Source organism: Scyliorhinus canicula, chromosome 4, assembly GCF_902713615.1.
Source record: "Scyliorhinus canicula chromosome 4, sScyCan1.1, whole genome shotgun sequence".
Taxonomy (NCBI): Eukaryota; Metazoa; Chordata; class Chondrichthyes; order Carcharhiniformes; family Scyliorhinidae; genus Scyliorhinus; species Scyliorhinus canicula.
In genome coordinates, this window is record NC_052149.1 from 169,469,086 (window position 1) to 169,488,561 (window position 19,476).

A 19,476-nucleotide genomic window follows, 5' to 3' on the forward strand; every position below is an offset into this window, starting at 1 on the left:
TCAAGGTGTGACGCCAGTTTTGCTGTTGTAGAGGTCCATGAATCCTTCCCCGGCGTCAACACTTAGTCTCTGGAACAGAGAATCCCGCCGCAGGTTCTCACCTTTTTCTGGGCGTGAACCTGATTCCGTCACCAGCAGGGCGTGGACAAGATCTCAAACTGAGGTTTAAAGCACAAATCCTGTTATGGCCCTCTCGTGAGATTTTGCAGCAATAACGGGATTTGTACCCATGGCGAACTGGCCTGCTAAATTCCGCCCATTCTGATAGCCTTATAAATACATATACCACAATGGCGGTTCAGTAACAGGAGTAACTTCAATTTCAAATCCTCTCTAATCTAATGTACTTAATTGATTAATTTATGAATCTCCTAGGTCTTAGACATTTTCACTTCTGTTTTTAAATTTCATGAAAGTGGGATTTTTCTTAAATAGGAACCACTCATTTGACATGTATCAAGGGAACACTAACAAGTAGCTCCACTAAAAGTCCAGTAGATTTACTTAACAGTAACAATATCGAATAAACATTGGGCACAATATATCACACTCTATTTCTGTGGCGAGCAAACACTGATTATGTATCCTGCCTATGCCTGAGAGTAATTGTCAACAGAACTAAGACTGAGACCGACTGAATAATATTGCAATGTCAAACACTGAGTATGTGACCCAAGCATTGATCTGAATATTGTACTCGCCAAGTGGGCTAAGGGTTTTCAAGTGAACACTGAAAATGTAATCACTATGCAACCCAAGCAGCATTTCTCTGCCCCGTTAATAACAATTGTCAGAATTTATAACAGCAGACATATTTCCCAGTGGATTGGATATTTGCCGTGAAATAGGATAATCACAGAGGCAAAATGAGAGCTACAATGATGGAAAGAAGCAGAATAGGAATTACACAGTTACAAACAAACCAGTATGATGTAGAGATGGATACAGATCCTATTTGGGAAGTTTCCGGGTGTGTTTTCCCCTGCAATGCTGTATTATATTTCATTGCAGAGCTGTCCAACTTGTGCACATCTCTGCAACATAAGCAAACCTCTTCCTGTGCAAGTGCAGATAAACATTAGAGAGGAAAAGAAATCACAGCCCATTGTCTGAAGAAATGTCTAAATGAAAATGTAATAGCAGTGGTTACGTGACCTTTTCCTCACATCACAAGATCCTTTCAATTCAACATTGCTAATCTGATTTCCATCAACTGCATTCTCGCTGCAACGTCCATCAATATTAAAAGCAGAAGACAAAACAGTCAAAACAAGAGAAAAATATTGAGAACATTAATAACATGGATTATCCCCATGAATTCCCTCTGAAATTATTATTTTTGCCTCTAGTAAGAGGATAAGATTTAGAGGAACTCATCACGCTGCTTGCATCCTTACTTATTTGCAGATATCCTCCGAAATAACTTGTGAATGTTTAACATTAGCTTCTGATGGGATTGCTTTTCCAAATCATCTGATGACAAGTCCTGTCCCAATATTAATTCTGCATATATTTCTTCTGTTCGTCTATAAACTAACTTTCAACACAGTAGATTTCCTTATGTTTTCTGTTTTATATTAATCTTTACTTCAATGGCAGTATTACGGAATCTAATTCCTTACAACCAGAGCAATTCCAGTGGCATTAGATATTGGTATTTCTAATGATTGTAACACCGGCATATTTACTGTGCAAAATCCCTCAGTAAATCCTCTCGAAAGTAACAATACTTCCTTACCTTATCAATAGATGGCACAGTGGCACAGTGGTTAGCTGTGCTGCCTCACAGCTCCAGGGAGCTGGGTTTAATTCCGGCCTCGGGTGACTGTCTTTGTGGAGTTTGCACTTTCTCCCTGTGCCTGCGTGGGTATCTTCCCGTGCGCCTGTTTCCTCCCACAGTCCAAACTTGTGCAGGTTAGATGGATTGGCCATGTTAAATTGCCCTTAGTGTCCAAAAAGTTAGGTGGGGTTCCTGGGATAGGATGGCGTCATGGGCTTGGATAGGATGCTCTTTCCAAATGGCCAGTACAGACTCAAAAGGCCTCCTTCTGCACTGTCAATTCTATGAGTTATAACAGACATATTTACGTTATAAATATGTTCTGGTGGTGGGGGTTCTCTTTATTTAGGGAGTCTCTGGGGCAGGTCTCTTTTTTTAGGAAGCCATTTGCATCCTCCTGCTGTCACCCGGGCGGGAACGTCGATCCCAACGCCAGCGGGGGGTCTGGAGCATCGGAGACAGATCTGTACCTGGCATCTATCCCGTTTTCTCCCCGATGCTGGATTCTCTGCCACCTCGGGAACTCCGCTACTGGTGGCGGTCGGGTGCTGGAGAATCCCTCTCCATGCTATAATCCTTTATAATCTGAAATTGTCAATAATAGGTCACCTGGAGTATTGGCAAAATACATCCTCTCTAATTTCACAAACAGAATTCCTGTTACAGTCAGTCCTGGAATGCTAGAATATGGGAGTCATTTCACCCTTTCTCATGTGGTTATAACATGTGCACTTAAGGATGGATTTGAAGTCTTGTGATAGAGAGACAGTGGGATCTAGGGACTCATGTTCATTGGGCCAGCACTATATTTTCAAGGCGACAGCATCTAGTTTTCAGCAGGCATGTGTCACTGGCTTGTTAATAATGGAAAAGAAGGGAATCGTGGGTGTGTAAAGCCATCAACACCATCAATCTCATCAACACTCTTTCAAATTCACCGTGACAGTCTATCCACCTCAGTGACAGTCGACCTACCTCGCACTGAGAGTCTACCCACTCAATGACAATCTGTCAACCTCACAGCGAGTCTATTCATCTCAGTGACAATCTACCAACTTTATAGTAACTGTTTACCAACTTCAGTGACTGTGCACTAAGCACCCTGTAACAGTCTACCAACATTGGCAACGGTTCGTTAATTATGGATAACTGGGGCAAGATGGACATTGAGCATGTCGCATGATCAATAAGATAACTTCTTAAGATATAGAATCCCTACAGTGCAGAAAGAGGCCATTCGGCCCATTGAGTCTGCAGCAACCCTTGGAAAGAGCATGCTACCTAGGTCTACGGCCTTACCCTATCCCCGTAACCCAGTAACTGCACCTAATCTTCTGGATTCTAAGGGGCAATTTAGTATGGTCAATCCACCTGACCTGCACATCTTTGGACTGTGGGAGAAAACCGGACTACCCGGAAGAAACCCATGCAAACTCCATATAGTCACCCGAGGCTGGAATTGAACCCGGGTCCCTGATGCTGTGAGGCAACAATGCTAACCTCTGTGCCACCGTGTCGCCCCCATGTCTTGACATATTTCCATATTTTGACAAGTATTTTGCTTAGGACCAGAATTGTTTTCTCTAGAATTGTATTAGTGTATCGTACGTGTTCTGCAAACAGTTCTACGCCATAGACTGAAACATATTAAGCCAAGGGCCATCACACCAACCTGTGGAGTTCAGATAAGATAGTGGAAATCAAGTTTTATTTGGCTATGCTACAACTGACCTAGGAGTACGTGATGCTGATACTAGGTTTACAAAATAGTATCAGAACCACAGCAACACTTAACTTACAAAAAAAAACAAAAGTAACAGCCCTATCCAAAATATAGAGCTTATTAATGCTTTTTCTTTACTCTGTAAAAGGCTTACTTGCGTATAAAGATAAAACCTAACTTTTACTGTATGGGGTGTGTTAAGAATTGGTGAGTATTAAGATTAAAAAATAAAATTGAGATAAAAGAAAATAAAACAAGGAGCTGTCTGAAGAGATGTTGAGATTCGAATAAGCATATCAGTGAGAAAAGCAAGTGTTTACCTCAGTGACTAGAAGTAAACAAAGGGGTACAGAAAAGGTAACTTCAACGTGAGAGTTAAGGAAATTGACACGTATATGCCAAAAGTCAACTCCACAGGCGAGACAAGATCAAAGGGAAAGAATGGTATATACGCAGCGCATTTACTGGGGGAAAGGGAGACAAACATAGATAGTTACCATCAGCCATTCCCAGCTGCAGAAACAGTCTCCCAAAAACAAATTATTCCTGAACAGGCAGCCGGTTAAGCTCAAAACCTGAACTGAGCAAATATCACCTTTGCTGAAACTGAATATGGTTTTACCAAACATGGCTCATAACCTGTGCATGGTAATTATTTGCTGGATTTAGCTCATAGAGATATATAATATTGGATGTTGTTTGGGAACAAAGGGGTGTCTCAGAGTTCAGGGAAATTAGGTAGTTTTGAACCAAAGAAGTAAGTTCATGTAATAATGTGTATGTATCGTCATCTTTGTTTTTAACAGTTGTAGCGTATTTTAGTCCTTCTTGTAATTTGACTTTTTTCTTTTAAATTAATAAATAGTTTTTATTAATTGTTCACACAATGACTGACCATTCCCCCCTGGTTCACATACTTTTCCAACAATATACCAAATTGAAAATATACACCAAATTGAAAATATACACCATTAAGGACCGGTTGTCCTTCTGGGATTTGGGATACTCCCGCATTTGACGTCGGCGGGTTCTTAACAGGTGAAATTCAGCTTCAACTGAGGAAAGATTGAAACTGATCAGACTGGCCATTTGTTACAAATTGTTACTCTGCTCAATTGTCCTTAAGGAAATATATTACAGACAGTTGATCCACTTCCACCTGTTTTCCGCAGTTGAATCTCATGGTAGGAGGAAGGACAGTCACAGAGATCAGAATTGTTCCAGTATATGCAGAATACTGAGTTTAAAAAAATATAACTCTAGTTTCAGAATGTCCATTGCTATGTTATATCGTCATTTTATCAAGTTTGTGAGTGCTGAATGGTGGTCTCAGAGTGACAATCCTGGTCCAGTATCATATAGAAAGAGCATGAAATCTATTAAGAACTTATTTACTAAACATCTTATACAACCATTTTTGTAAATTTAATGCACGTTTGGTCATAATTCTTTCACACACGGACAAACCACGAGCTGAAAGTCATCATTCTTTCCGTAATCCATGACCAACCCTTCTATTCAACGTTCAATACTGCAGTTAACTGATCCACTTGTCCATTTGTAGTACAAACTTAGCAGTCTATTATGTTATTAGTAATTTTTGCCTATTAACGTTGTTTTAAATATGATACACACCTCAACTATTGTTCAACGGATAATAAATCCCAACCAACTATTGTGGTATTTGGCAATGACAAATCTAAAGACATGAATTTACCACAGTTTTAAATCAATATATACATGCATTTGAGGATGCAAATCAGGGGCGGGGTTCTGTGATCATGAGGCTAAGTATTGACGCTGTCGGAAATGCCGTCGCGTTTCTCGATGGCGTCAACACGGTCTCAGGATCAGCAATTCAGGATCAGCACTGCACTGGAGCAGTTCACGCCGCTCCAGCTGCTGGTCTCGGCATGAAATGGGTACCGTGGGATGTGTGCATGCGCAGTGGTCTCCTTCAACACGCCACCCCGACGCAACATGGTGCAGGACTACAGGGGCCGGCGCGGAAGGGGGCCGATGCGGAAGGAGGCCGCCAGCCAGAGAGGCCGGCCCGCCGATCGGTGGGGCCCGATTGTGGGCCAGGCTACATCCGAGGACCCCCCTGGAGTCGGACCCCCCTTCCTCCCGCCAACAGGCCACCTCCCCGACCCTTCCACGCCGAGTTCCTGCCGGCTGAGAGCAGGTATGGACGGCGCCGGCAGGACTCAGAGTTTTAAGATGGCTGCTCGGCCCCCTGGGCCGAGAATCGTCGGGCCGGCTGCGTAGAGCGGCCCCTGACTGGCGCCGCGCCAATGAGCGGAGAATCGCGTGCTGGCGTCGGGGCGGTGTGGCGCTATTTGCGCCGGCCCCGGGCTGAGAGAACCCTGCCCCCTATTTCCAAATTAATTAATCTTAGGCACATTAAAAAAGGCACAACTGAAAGCAAAGTTTAATTCTTATATACTTTCTTTGGGCAGCAAGTTCCTGCTTCACATGTTATTAGAGTTCTATCCCCAGAAAGGAAAATCTCACAGCGCATTCTTAACCATTGTATAATTGCTGATAACAGTGCAATAGAGGAAACAGGGAGGCATTTTACTTTTTCTAAACCTACAGTGAAATCCAGACATTGAACAAATAGGCAAAATTAACAATAGAGCAGTGAGTGTTACTTACAACACAATGATGAGCCAAGGCGAGGTTAGCAGACAGGAAGATAATCAAGCATCAGCAGAGTGAGGAGGAAAAGTGCAAGGATAAATAAGAAAAAAGTTGATGAAGAGAAAATATCACTTTTGTTGCCTGGCTAGGCAGGATATAACATTTTACAAACTAGCACATATATTTTGCACCGTATTTCGAGGATGACCTGCAGAAGTTTTACCTTTGCTGTACCACCGTTGCAGAAAAGCACACAACCATGGTTTTCTTTATCACTGTCTACACATTGTGACATGAGGTTATACAAAAATGCTAATGACTTGAAACTTACTGGCTGTTTCATCTAGGAGCAATTTTTGTTTTAAAATACACACTGGGGCAGCGTGGTGGCACAGTGGTTAGCACTGCTGCCTCACAGCGCAGGGACCTGATTTCGATTCCGGCCTTGGGTGACTGTATGTGGGGAGTTTGCACTTTCTCCCCGTGGCTGCGTGGGTTTTCTCCTGGTGCTCCGGTTTCTTCCCACAGTCCAAAGAGCAGGTTACGTGAATTGGCAATACTAAATTGCCTCTTGTGTGCGGGTTTAGTGGAATTATGGGGATGGGACGGGTGAGTAGGCCTAGGTAGGGTACTCTTTGGGACCGTCGATGCAGACCTGATGGGCCAAATGTCCTCCTTCTGCACTGTAGGGGTTCTGTGATTCTAATATGAACTCAGGTTATGGGTTAATTCACATAGTGCACCCTTTCTTCAATATGAAAACAGGTTTGGAGAAAAAGGCAAAAGCAAAATACTGCGAATTCTGGAACTCCTATGAGATGTCAGTGACCTAAAAATGTTGGGCTGGATTCTCAGCTGTTGGGATTCTGTGTTGGATTTCCTGACGGCATGGGGCTGCTCATAATGGGAAATCCCATTGGCCGGCTGACAGGATGCTGCCGGTGGGGACGAGAAACCCCACCCTTTAACTCTGTTTCTTGCTCCACAGTTGCTATCTGACCTGCTGAGTATTCCAGCACTTTCTGTTGTTATCGGACAAAGAGATTGGCACTTTAATGAGTCAGCCCCTGAAACTCATACCTAAAATGATTTGGAACAATGCAGGGTTTATTATTTTGCGCTAGCCATTTTATGTAGACACTCATATAAACTCAGATAATGGGTGAAAATGTTGTCTAGAATACATAACATGTGGTGTGTCTGGAAGGATCACAGCCAGATTTTATTGTTAATTCTATTGGTCAATCCTTGTGCAGGCAACAGCGTGGTGGGGGAAAAATCTTCTAAATCCCTGCCAAGCTTCAATGTAAAGAGAACAATGATCTACAATTTGTGTTGTTATTCAGATGGGAAACAACTCGAAGGAAGACATTCAAAGCTGACAATTTGTTTTGGTATTACCGCATCAATGTGAAAATCAGGCCTAATAAACTGCATTAATCTTAAGGATTATTCATCATTTTATTTGAAATTTATTGCATTTCAAAAATAGTTACGTGGTACAAATTGAATGATTGTAACAATGTGTAATATACAAATTCGATTTTCTACTTTTTCTGAATTGTGCCCTTAAAAACCAAGGGAAAAGAACACTGGCTAGTTAAATAATTTATTTAAATTTCTAAAATTGGATAACCATGCTCACAACATCAATTCCAATTTGTTAGAAATGGATTTAAGATCTGAATTTACCTCACCAGCTTTTACTTAATTAGGTTTTACTGAACTAAGCCAAGGCAAGTTCTATTTTACATTTTTTAACATTGCAAACATTGATAGTATTGAGTATAGGAGTCAAACAGATAGTACCATGTCGCTTATAGATTGGGGGCTTCCTGTAGATATTAGAGATTTCTCCACTTGCTAAAGAAAAAGAGAAAGCAAGGATGGTCATTGTTAATGCAATTTAACCTGCAAAATGATTAATACTAAAATAGTGAATCATATTGAAAGAGTGTATTATTCTGAATTAACATTGACCAAGAAAGATGTACTTCAGTTCATTATAGGACCTTAACAGTGCACAAACAATCTGCCAGGTTATTTATCTTGGTATAGTGTCACAGTTGTTTAATTGTAGCTTCAGGCTCCATGACTTAAAAACATTAATGAACATGATATATTTCAACTTGGTTGACTGTTTACCCCATTTTGAACTGTGTTGACAGCCAAATGTCAACATTATTAACAAAGTTAGTTGATTCATAATACTGGTTATGTTCTATTTTAAGATGTTTATCATTGCAATTTGAATACAGCATTCATTGAATATATATGCACTGCATACTTGAAATATGCCATGAAAGTGGCCTTAAAAACAATTCAAGCAAACTCAATGAACACAGTAGCATGAGGACATGATCTTTGGGGCTTCGCATTGCATTGTAGCATTGGTACATGTCTGACTGTGCAATCAGGTAACAAGAAAATTCCACTGAAAGGAAAACCATCAGAAAGCCAGCAAACAAAGCAATGATGGAAAGTATTAGCACTTCCATGGTATAAACAAAATGTTGAATGTTTGTTTGATAAGAAAACTATTAATGAACCTCATCCTATTCCATTGTGGAGGCATGCACTATTGGTTGCGTATCACTATATAACTAAAAGTAGGAAGATAGCAAGAGTTACTCCAATGTAGTGACCCAGCTGCATGTTACTTTAAATGTAACTCATTTTTAAAAGTATGCAATTTGACAATACGTTTGCAGATCACTTAATATTTTGGCTTCTTGTAAAACAATTTTCTTCTCTCACTAGATGAAGCGCCAACCCTGACTAAAGGAATGGAATGGTGACATGTTTTCAAGACTGCTGCCAATCCTATTTTTACTCTGGAAGATGAGTGTAAGTGGCTATGCTATGTGCTCAGTTCATTTTCATCTAATCTGCCTTGTTCCTGTTCTCTCTCTTCCCAAATGCAAGCTGTGATTTACTGGTGCAAAACCATTTCATATGCTACTCTCGCACTATGTTAAAGTGCCAATAAAATACAGCTTCTTGTGTTTTGAAATATTTTGATATAATGAATGAGACATACAGAAATGCAAAAGATGTCAACTGCCCAACATGTGTTAAGACATCATGAGTGGCATTTAGGGCATGCATGGAGAACCTCTTACTGTGTTCTTTTAAGAGACTGCCTCGTATTGAACCTTAAGCATTTTCAACCAAGTTGTCACCAGTCGGGTGAAAATAGCCGCCTTAGCTCACTCTGGCCTATAATTGAGAATGTATTTATTCCTCAGTAACATCATAGTGCTCAAAGGGTTAAGTAATCGACAACCATGGGAATATTTTGTCAGGCACAGTTGTTTGCAGAAAATAGATGTACATAAAAGCAGTTTTATTTTCGATCAAGAGCTCTACAGAAAAAGACAAGTACCAAATGGATAGCAGTGGAATGTGCTGTTTACAATCTTCCAATATGTACTCTTTATCCATGAGTTTCACTCAGTTTGGTTAAAGAATGCAATTCACTTTTGTGCCTCTCACTTGTTCTCATTCAATCTTTATTTAGAAACAAAATTTTAGCAATCAATTTGAAATTTTATATCAATGTCAAAAGCTTAAGGCGTCTTTTAATTTTGCCTGGATAAACTGCATGTTCCACTGCTCCACCTATTTTTGCTACACTATGGGCAATTTCACACTTGAAAGTATTAGCTTAAGGTAAAATCGAAATGCCATTATTTGCACTAATGCATTCAAGCCATGCTGGTGAGTGCATATGCTCCTACCTGGTATATGGAAATGTGTAGGTGTCTGGGCAGGGCTTGGCTTGAAGTCTAGTTGGGTATAATAAGGTGAACTCCGACCACTTTCAGTGCCTCCAAAGAATTGCAAAGAAAGCAGCAAAAACAAATAAATCAAAGGCAAAGGCTCTGAAGCAAAAATGAATGAGAAATCTCTTCAGGGTACCATGTTCTTCCAGCAAGGTACTTGCGCTGTCAAGGAAGTCACACCTCTTGCTTTTGCCAGTTCATAATGTGTTCTGGTTGAGCTGTCAAGGCAGTTGCACTTCCACTCAGGGAATGACAGTCACCAATTCAGATTCCTTCATTTGAGGACATTAATTTGATGTCAAAAGATCTGGAAATCTATCACAAGATTCTGACACTTGTTTGTTGATTCCAGAAGATTTTAGATTCAATTCAATGGGGTGGGAATTCAGTCACCTGGCCCCCACTCCACCACACCCACCTCCTCACTCATCACCCCTCCCTACACCAGCAGTTTTTAGTGTAAATAGATGCCACATTGTGACTTCCTTGCCAGAAAATATAATAAACTCCTGGCCACATTGTTTGCACCTTGTTCTGTGAAGCACCGATACAAAAATTGAGTGTTTTCATTTGTATAAATTCTTGTTCCCACAATTTGCCTTCAGAAAGAGAGAATATATTTCCCAATTGCGTTTTACACCTTGTCACATCAAATGCAATTTTCTGTCAACCAGAGGCTACAATGACCTAAACTGCATTGCAATATTTGACGCTGTATCTTTGACAGTTTAACTCAAGTCCCACTGGACAGGTAAAAGCAGCTTTTCCTTCAGTCAAGAAATCTAGCATTTTCACAATTTAAAAAAATCATATTAGAATTGTTATGTAATAATTTATTTATAACTATGTATGTTTTTTACTCTATGTTAAATAACTATAACTCCTACAATGATAAATGTCAAATACAAATTAAATAACTTTCATATTTAATGTAATTTAAAAAAATAAGAAATATACTTTCCATTTTGCAAAATTACTTCTTGAGTAATAAACAATCTAATTGAAAGATTTAATATTTTGCAGAGATTTTGCTTTCTTTTAGGATGAGGTTAACTATTTAATGATTCAGTCAGATTACACCTTTTGAAATTTCACACCATGTAATTGAATTCCTGAAAGCTGCATACATTTTCTGCAACATCATCATAACCAAAGTTTACTTAAGTATTCCTAAACTGTCCGATGAAGATCTGTTATTTTGTAAAAAGATTTTTTTTTACAAGAACTTTACAATTTCATGGGAAACAGATTCATCCTGTTCGGTAAATAACAGGAGAAGAACTGGACTCAATAAATAAAATGCGCCTTGTTTCTGATCTCTGGTGTGCAGTGTGATTGGAGATTTTTAAAAACATTTCGTTCATGGGACGGGGGCCAGCATTTATTACCCATCCCTAATTGCCCTTGAAGGGACAGTTAAGAATCAACCACATTGTTGTGGGTCTGGCATCACATGAAGGCCAGGCCAGGTAAGAATGTCAGATTTCCTTCCCTAAAGGTCATTAGTGAACCAGATGGGGTTTGGGGGCAATTTAGTGTGGCCAATTCACCAACCAGGCACATATTTGGATTGTGGGGGTGCGACCCACACAGACACAGGGAGAATGTGCAAACTCCACACGGACAGTGATCCGGGGCCGGGATCAAACCCGAATCCTCGGCGCCGTGAGGCAGCATTGCGTCATCGTGCCCCCCCCCCAACCAGTTGGGCTTTTACAACAATCGGCAATGGTTTCATGGTTATCATTAGACTTTTATTCCAGATTTTTATTGAATTCAAATTTCACCATCTGCAGTGGTGGGATTTGAGCCTGGGTCCCCAGAGCATTGTCCTGGGTTTCTCATTTATGAGTCAAGTGACAATACCACTATGCCACCACCTACCCTACATAGGAATGACAAGTGATAGCTTCAAATTAGAGATGACAGCAAAATGAAATCACAAAAAAATCTGAAAATGCCTTTGGCAGGTATTTGAATTTTACTTTGTTTTCTCCTGAAATGTTCTGCACCTTTCTAGATACTGCTTGGTGGATGGCATCAACGTCCCAATACCTCTCCCACTGGACATTATTTATATATGTGCCAGCGAGGGTGTACAGGCTATTAAGCCACAAAGGATGTTGCAGGCCAACAATGGATTATTCTAGCCAGACAGCTATGCAGAAGCTGAAACCACTTGCTAGTGCCCCAATTGATATCAACTGACCGGGATGGAACGAGAAGAAAATCAGAGTCATAAGCTTGTATGATGGTATACTATGTTGGATGATATTGCCGCAACATGGTAGCACAGTGGGTAGCACTGTTGCTTCACAGCTCCAGGGTCCCAGATTTGATTCCCAGCTTGGGTCACTGTCTGTGCGGAGTCTACACGCTCTCCTCTTGTCTTCGTGGGTTTCCTCCGGGTACTCCGGTTTCCTCCCACAAGTCCTGAAAGGTGTGCTGTTAGGTAATTTGGACATTCTGAATTCTCCCTCTGTCTACCCGAACAGGCACCGGAATGTGGCGACGAGAGGCTTTTCACAGTAACTTCATTGCAGTGTTAATGTAAGCCTACTTGTGACAATAAAGATTATTGTATTATTGTTATTATTTTTGCCACCTGCTTCATTATATTGCACTGGAGATTGTAGCATATTAGTGTTGTAAATTAGTACATTGGTAAAATAGTGGATGCTCCTGAAGAAAATATTGAAAATCATTTTGCAATTATAATAAATGATAAATGATAAGTTATTGTGGTTTTCATTAGATCTGCAATATTAAATTTTCATGGATCATAGTTTAAGCAGTAGTCTTTAGGGGCTGGATTATATGCTGAAGGCAGGTTCCCTGCAGCCCAGGGTAAGTGTCGAGAGCATGCCACTGCTGGTATTGCATGACGTCCAATGTGGGAAGAGGAACTGTGAGTACCATGGAACCCCAGATAAGTTCAGGATCTTGCCGGAGCCAGCCTGGCAGGCCTTGATGAGGAGTTGTTGGGGTGCATGTTAAACATAATGGGTGGGGGGAAGGGGGGGGGGGTAGATTATCATAGAATTTACAGTGCAGGAGGCCATTCGGCCCATCGAGTCTGCTCCGGCTTTTGGAAAGAGCACCATACCCAAGGTCAACACCTCCACCCTATCCCCATAACCCAGTAACCCCACCCAACACTGAGGGCACTTTTGGACAAGGGCAATTTACCATGGCCAATCCACCTAACCTGCACATCTTTGGACTGTGGGAGGAAACCGGAGCACCCAGAGGAAACCCAAGCACACACGGGGAGGATGTGCAGACTCCGCACAGACAGTGACCCAAGCCAGAATCGAACCTGGACCTGGAGCTGTGAAGCAATTGTGCTATCCACAATGCTACCGTGCCGCCAACAAAGGACATTAGCGAACCAGATCGATTTTTGCAACAATTGTAATTCAAATTCTACCATCTGCCCTGGTGGGATTCGAATTATGCTCTTCCAAAGCATTACTTGGGGATGTGGTGAGGCAACACTATTGGGGGGTCTGACTGGCACAGGGTGGGTATGGGTTTCAGCAGCCTGCAGGGATAAACCTGCCGGACTACATTCTGGGCACAGGTCTCTCTCGCTGCCCATAAACCTCGAGGGGTGGCTGGATGAGGCACTTAATTGGCTTCAATTGGCCATGTAATAGCCTCAATTTGGTCAGGGATTCCAATCAAAGCCTTCTCTGTCACCTGTAAAATCACAGCGGCAGAAGGCAGGTGCAATGCCCTATTTTCCAGCTCCACCCACCTGTTTCCCCATCCGCAAGTGACCCATAAAACTACCAGTTCATGATATTTTCAACAGTTCTATGTGATCCAGATAAAATAAATGCACTACTTTGCCTCTGTAGAATATGGTAATAAATACTGAGGTGCCATTGTGGTGAGGTATTAGGAAGAATTGTTATGAGAATTCCATTACATACCTGACAGACACGATAAAAACAACAATAAGGTCGTGAACATAAATAAACTGTCATTCAAAAAAAATACAGGTAGATCAGTCTATTAAAAAAGTTCCTTCACTGGTAAACACATAATAGAACCTGATAACAGATAAAAATAAATGAAATGTGTACACTCTTTATTTATAACCCCCACGAGCTAAACTCAATAAATTTAATTCACCACGTTAAACTAAATGGTAATCCCACCAGTGCTGCTTTAGCATGTATGACCCACCATTATTTAATCTGAAATCAGTAATAAACACTTGAATAAACAATGCTTTAACAGACTACAATGTGTTGGTACAGCATAGCCAGAGGTATCTACCAGTGAAAACCAAAACATAATCTGTAAAAGAAGGCCAATTTTGAAGGTTAGCCAAGAGATAAAATAGCAGCTTATAAACTGTGTAAGTGATGATGTTCTCCACTGTTACCATTTCAGAATCCTAGAACTTGACATGTACTTTTGTGAAAGAAATAATGCCACTTAAAAATTTTATACATGAGAAATGATGCACGGCCTGGAAAGAAAATTAATGCTCACATGCCAGAAAATGCAACATTTTTAAAATGTTAAGGTCGGTTAATAAATACAACAACAAAAAATTCCTTTTGTATTTCCATGGGTTAAAACCTAAATGCATTAGAAAAACCAGGGTTAAGGCTAACACTCAACTACTTCTATATCCACTCGATTGCTATAGATTATTGTTATTTTATACATTTAAAGTACCCAGGGCGGGATTCTCTGATCCTGAGGCCAAGTGTTGACACCATCGTAAACGCTGTCACGTTTCTTAACGGCGTCAACATGCCCTCGGGAGCAGTGATTCTTACCCCTACAGGAGGCCAGCACGGAACTGGAGCGATCCACGCCGCTCCAGCTGCTGATGCCGGAGTTAGATGGGCACCGCGGGTCTGCGCATGTGCAGTGGGACCAGCGCCAATGCGCAGTGGAACTGGCACGATTGCATGCATGCGTGGTGGCTCCCTTCTCCGCGCCTGCCCTGCGCAAGATGGCGTAGGGCTACAGTGCGGGACAAAAGAGGCCCCCAGCCTGAGAGGACAGCCCGTCGATCAGTAGGCCCCGATCGCGGGCCAGGCCACAGCGGAGGCCACTCCCGGGGTCTGGGCTGAGAGAATCCTGCCCCCAATTCTTTTTTTCCCAATTAAGGGGCAATTTTAGCATGGCCAATCCACCTATCCGGCACATCTTTGCGTTGTGGGGGTAAGACCCACGCAGACATGGGGAGAATGTGCAAACTCCATTCGGACAGTGACCTAGGGCTGGAATCGAACAACTGTACCACCGTGCCTCCTCGATTGCTACAGGTATTAATAAAATAAGGATTCAGGATGGATAGTGAAAATATTAACAATATCGCTAGGATTCCAGTGTACAGTTTTCCTGTGCCTTGCAATCACAAATAGTGAAATCACTGCTGTAGTCCATTTCCAACATACAACACCTTAAAAATTGCTGTTATTAAAGTTACAGTGGAGTGCTTTTGGTTTTATGATTGGTTATATCAAAAATGGCTGTGTGTAGCTGAATATGATGAAAATCAGAAGGCAAAACTTTCACCCCCATTAATCACCTGAGGTTAAGTTTTGCATAAATTGAAATCACCGGCACTAATCAAGCAAAAGTTCAAATTATCTCAATATAGAACATAGAACATACAGTGCAGAAGGAGGTCATTCAGCCCATCGGGTCTGCACCGACCCACTTAAGCCCTCACTTCCACCCTATCCCCGTAACCCAATAACCCTCCTAACCTTTTTGGTCACTAAGAGCAATTTATCATGGCCAATCCGCCTAACCTTCACGTCTTTGGATCGTGGGAGGAAACCGGAGCACCCGGAGGTAACACACGCAGATTCGGGAGAACGTGCAGGCTCTGCAGACAGTTACCTAGCAGGGAATCGAACCTGGGACCCTGGCACTGTGAAGCCACTGTGCTAGCCACTTGTGCTACCGTGCTGCATTTCCCTTGAAATGTCTACATTTCCCTCGAAAGCTCTCTCCACTGATTACTTAGTTATTGCATGTCTGTCCTGGAAAATCTTAAGGCGTTTTTACCTTGAGACTGTACTAGATTAGCCATAGCTAAGAATGTATAAATTACGACCTAAGATATTACTGTGAAGGAATTAGGGAATTGTAATGGGGATTAGGGCGTTACTGCAATGCAATCAGGGACTTAACCAGTGTTTGTACCATTGAAATAAAATCATGATCCCCATGAAACACAAACACTCATCAATGAAAGTCGTGATGGAGGTGAATAAAGCCATTAAAAAAAAGCAAGTACTGGGGTTCAATTCTCGAGGGACAGAATTTAAAAGGAGAGAAGTTATGGGAAATCTTGGTTAGACCATACTTTGAGTAATGTGCATACTTCTGGTCTCCATATTACAAAAAGGATGTAGAGAAGTTGGAGAAGGTGCAAAAAAGATTGGCGAATCAGATACCAAAACTGTGAGGAAATCCATATCAGGAAAGGCTGAGCAGGTTGAAACTCTTTTCCAAGAAAAATAGGGGGCAGGATTCTCTGATCCTGAGGCGGAGTGTTGACGCCATCATAAACGCCGCGCTTTTCTCGATGGCGTCAACATGGCCTCAGGATCAGCAAATCTGACCCCTCCAGGGGGCCAGCACGGCACTGGAGCGACCCACGCATTAAAAATGTGGAACACAGCATTAATGCATTTAAGGGACGCTAGGGGGGGGGTGATTCTCCCAAATGGAGCCCAAGTGTTCGCGCCGCCATGAACGTTGTCGTGTTTCACGACTGTGTGAAATGGGCACGGGGACGACCGATTCTGGCCCCTGGCGCTGGAGCAGTTCACACCGCTCCAGACTCCCTTCCCGGCGCCAAATGGGCGCCGCGCCAACCCCCGCATGCGCGGGAACTTCTTCAGCGTGCCGGCCCAGACTCAAAATAGGCCCGGGGGGGGGGAGAGGCCGGCCCGCCGATCGGTGGGCCCCGATTGCGGGCCAGACCCCATCGGCGATGGAGCCCCCCCCCCCCCCCCCCCCAACCGTTCACTCTGAGTTCCCGCCGGCAGCGACCAGGGGTGAACTGCGCCGGCGGGACTCTGTCGTATCCGCGTGGCCGCTCGGCCTATCCGGGCCGGAGAATCGGCGGCCCCGCCGATTCCAATGGCCAGCGCCGCTAGAACACAAATGGCGCCGATTCTCCGCACCTCAGAGAATTGCGCGCCGGCATCGGTGCGTCATGGTGTGGTTGCGCCGATTCTCCGGCCCGGCGAGGGTTCGGAGAATCGCCCGCTAGATAAGCACGTGCGGGAGAAAGGATTGGCAGGATGTGTAGTTAGGATTAGATGAAAATGGGTAGGAAGAGGCTTATGTAAAACATAAATATTGGAATAGACCAGTTAGGCAGAATGGGTAGATGTTTTGCTTTGTCTTCATTTGTATTTATTTACAGAGGAACAATCTTCAACCTAATAGATGGAATGGAATGTGTTGTGAAAGAGGTATACCAAGATACAGTAACAGGTTCTGTATCACGTGGAAAATCTGCTGTTCTTGTGTTTTAATCCGTCACATTTCTTTATTCCACAACTATGTCTGGCATTCCAGCTGAATGTCGTGATGAAGTGGGAAAGGATCACGTTAAGCATGTGCTGTGCAACTAAAGCTGTTTTTATATTGGAGCTTGTTGAAGTTGGCTTCGAGGAGACATGCATTGATAAGCCTGGTGTTTCTCACTACTAAATCTGGCTGTTTTATGTTGGTGGTAGAATTATAGACAAAGGTTTTATGGACTACCAAGCTAGAAGACAGATTTAGAAATGTAGAGGCTGGGGGCTAGCTCATGAATCTGACCATAGTAATTTTCACTGAAAATGTTGGCTTAAAGCTTGTGATGGATTAATCTTTGTAAAGTTTAATTTACATGTAATTAAATAAAAGTAAAACAACATTTAAAGTAGACTTGAAGGGGCAAATGGCTTACTCCTGCTCCTAATTCATATGCTCGCATGTATATACATCTATAAAATTGTCTTGGCCATATTTAGGACAGGAAGCAAGGTAAATTGAATGGTGTGGAATCATTTTTCAGCTTGTCATCTCTCTTTCAGGAATTAATGCTGGAGATCAATTTTCCCTCCGTAATTTCATCACCTCCACTTGATTACTTTTTTATCCCAGTTCTATGAAGACCGGCCATTATTCCTCAATCAATCTCTCAAAAAGCTTCTGAGGATAGATCAGCTGAAAATTTAAAACTGAGGTTGCTTTGTTTTTGTGAGCTGAGGTTATTAGTGATATGAAACCAAAAAGAGTAAATGGAGTTGAGGTACAGACCAGTATTAATGTCATTGGAAAGGATTGAGCGGCTGAATGGTTTTGTTCCTATGTCCTATTCAGTAACTCATCAAAACGTAAGCCTCGCTGGTGAATATTCAAATTTGGGGATGAACATGATGAGCAAAGTAAAGGATGCCCTAGGCAAGGATGATCATAATACAATAAAATTTTGCATTCACTTTGAAGATGAGAAACTTGGGCCTGATGTTTTCAACTTAAATAAAGGCAATCACGACAAAGTTAGAAATTGTGGACTTTGAAAAACAGGTTAAAAGGTTGCACAGCAGACAAGCAGTGGCAGACATTTAAGGGATATTTCAAAACTCTTAATAAAGATATGTTCCATTAATAAAAATAAGACTGTCTGGGAAGGATACGCCACCCATGGCTGAATAAGGAACATAAGGATGTTATCAAATTGAAAGAAAAGGTACTGAAATGCTACAAAGATCAGTGGTAGGTCAGAAGATTGGGAAAATCTTGGGAACCAGCAAAGGATGACTACAAAAAAGGATAACTTAGAATAGGAAAGGAAACTATCAAGAAATATAAAAATAGACATAAGAGTTTCTACAAGTCTATGAAAAGGAAGAAAGCAGCTAAAGTAAGTTTTGGTCCCTTAGTGGATGAGACTGCAGAATTAATAATGGGAAACAAGGAAATGGCAGACACTTTGAACAATTATTTTGTATCTGTCTTCAAGGTAGAAGACACAAAAAGCATTCCAAGAATAGAAGAAATTAGGCTTTAATTTAAAACAATCATTAGGTACTAGGTAAACTGATGGGACTAAGGGCTGCCGAGGCTTCCCTGGAGCTGATGGCCTGCATCCTGGGATGCTAAAATAAGTGACTGCAGTGGTAGCGGATGCATTAGTAGCAAATTTCCAAAATCCTTAAGTTCTGGAAAGATTGCAGTGGATTGGAAAATCCTTAAGAGTGACGCCTCTATCAAGAAAGGAGGGAGATAGAAAGAAAGAAACTACATGCCAATTAGCCTAACATCTGTCACAAAAAGGTTGGAATCCATTACTAAGAAAATAGTTGCAAGAAAATCAAAATACAATCAAGTAAAGTAACATAGTTTTATGAAAGAGAATAGTGTTTGACAATTATTTGAGTTCTTTGCGTATGTAAGAATGTGAGGGTGGATAAAAGGGAACTCGTAGATATAATGTATTTAGATTTCCAAAAGGCAGTGTCACATAAGGAGTTACCACACAAAATAATAATTAATAGTGT

General features: G+C 41.8%; 1 protein-coding gene across 16 annotated transcripts in view; it reads right to left on the reverse strand.

The window, feature by feature from the left end:
• Positions 1-19,476, reverse strand: part of ablim3 (actin binding LIM protein family, member 3) — a 420,986-nt gene that overhangs the window by 73,420 nt on the left and 328,090 nt on the right. For 6 of the 16 annotated variants that reach the window (XM_038795522.1, XM_038795512.1, XM_038795509.1 and 3 more), the window contains 2 exons: positions 9,887-9,976; positions 7,956-8,009 (listed from right to left, as the gene is read on the reverse strand). The exons of 3 other annotated variants lie outside the window; for them this stretch is intronic. In XM_038795522.1, coding sequence (XP_038651450.1) covers positions 7,956-8,009; positions 9,887-9,976 — 144 coding nt within the window. Of the gene's footprint in view, positions 1-7,955; positions 8,010-9,886; positions 9,980-19,476 lie in introns of all 16 variants that reach the window. 7 more of the 16 variants (XM_038795510.1, XM_038795521.1, XM_038795514.1 and 4 more) reach the window with 2 other exon arrangements.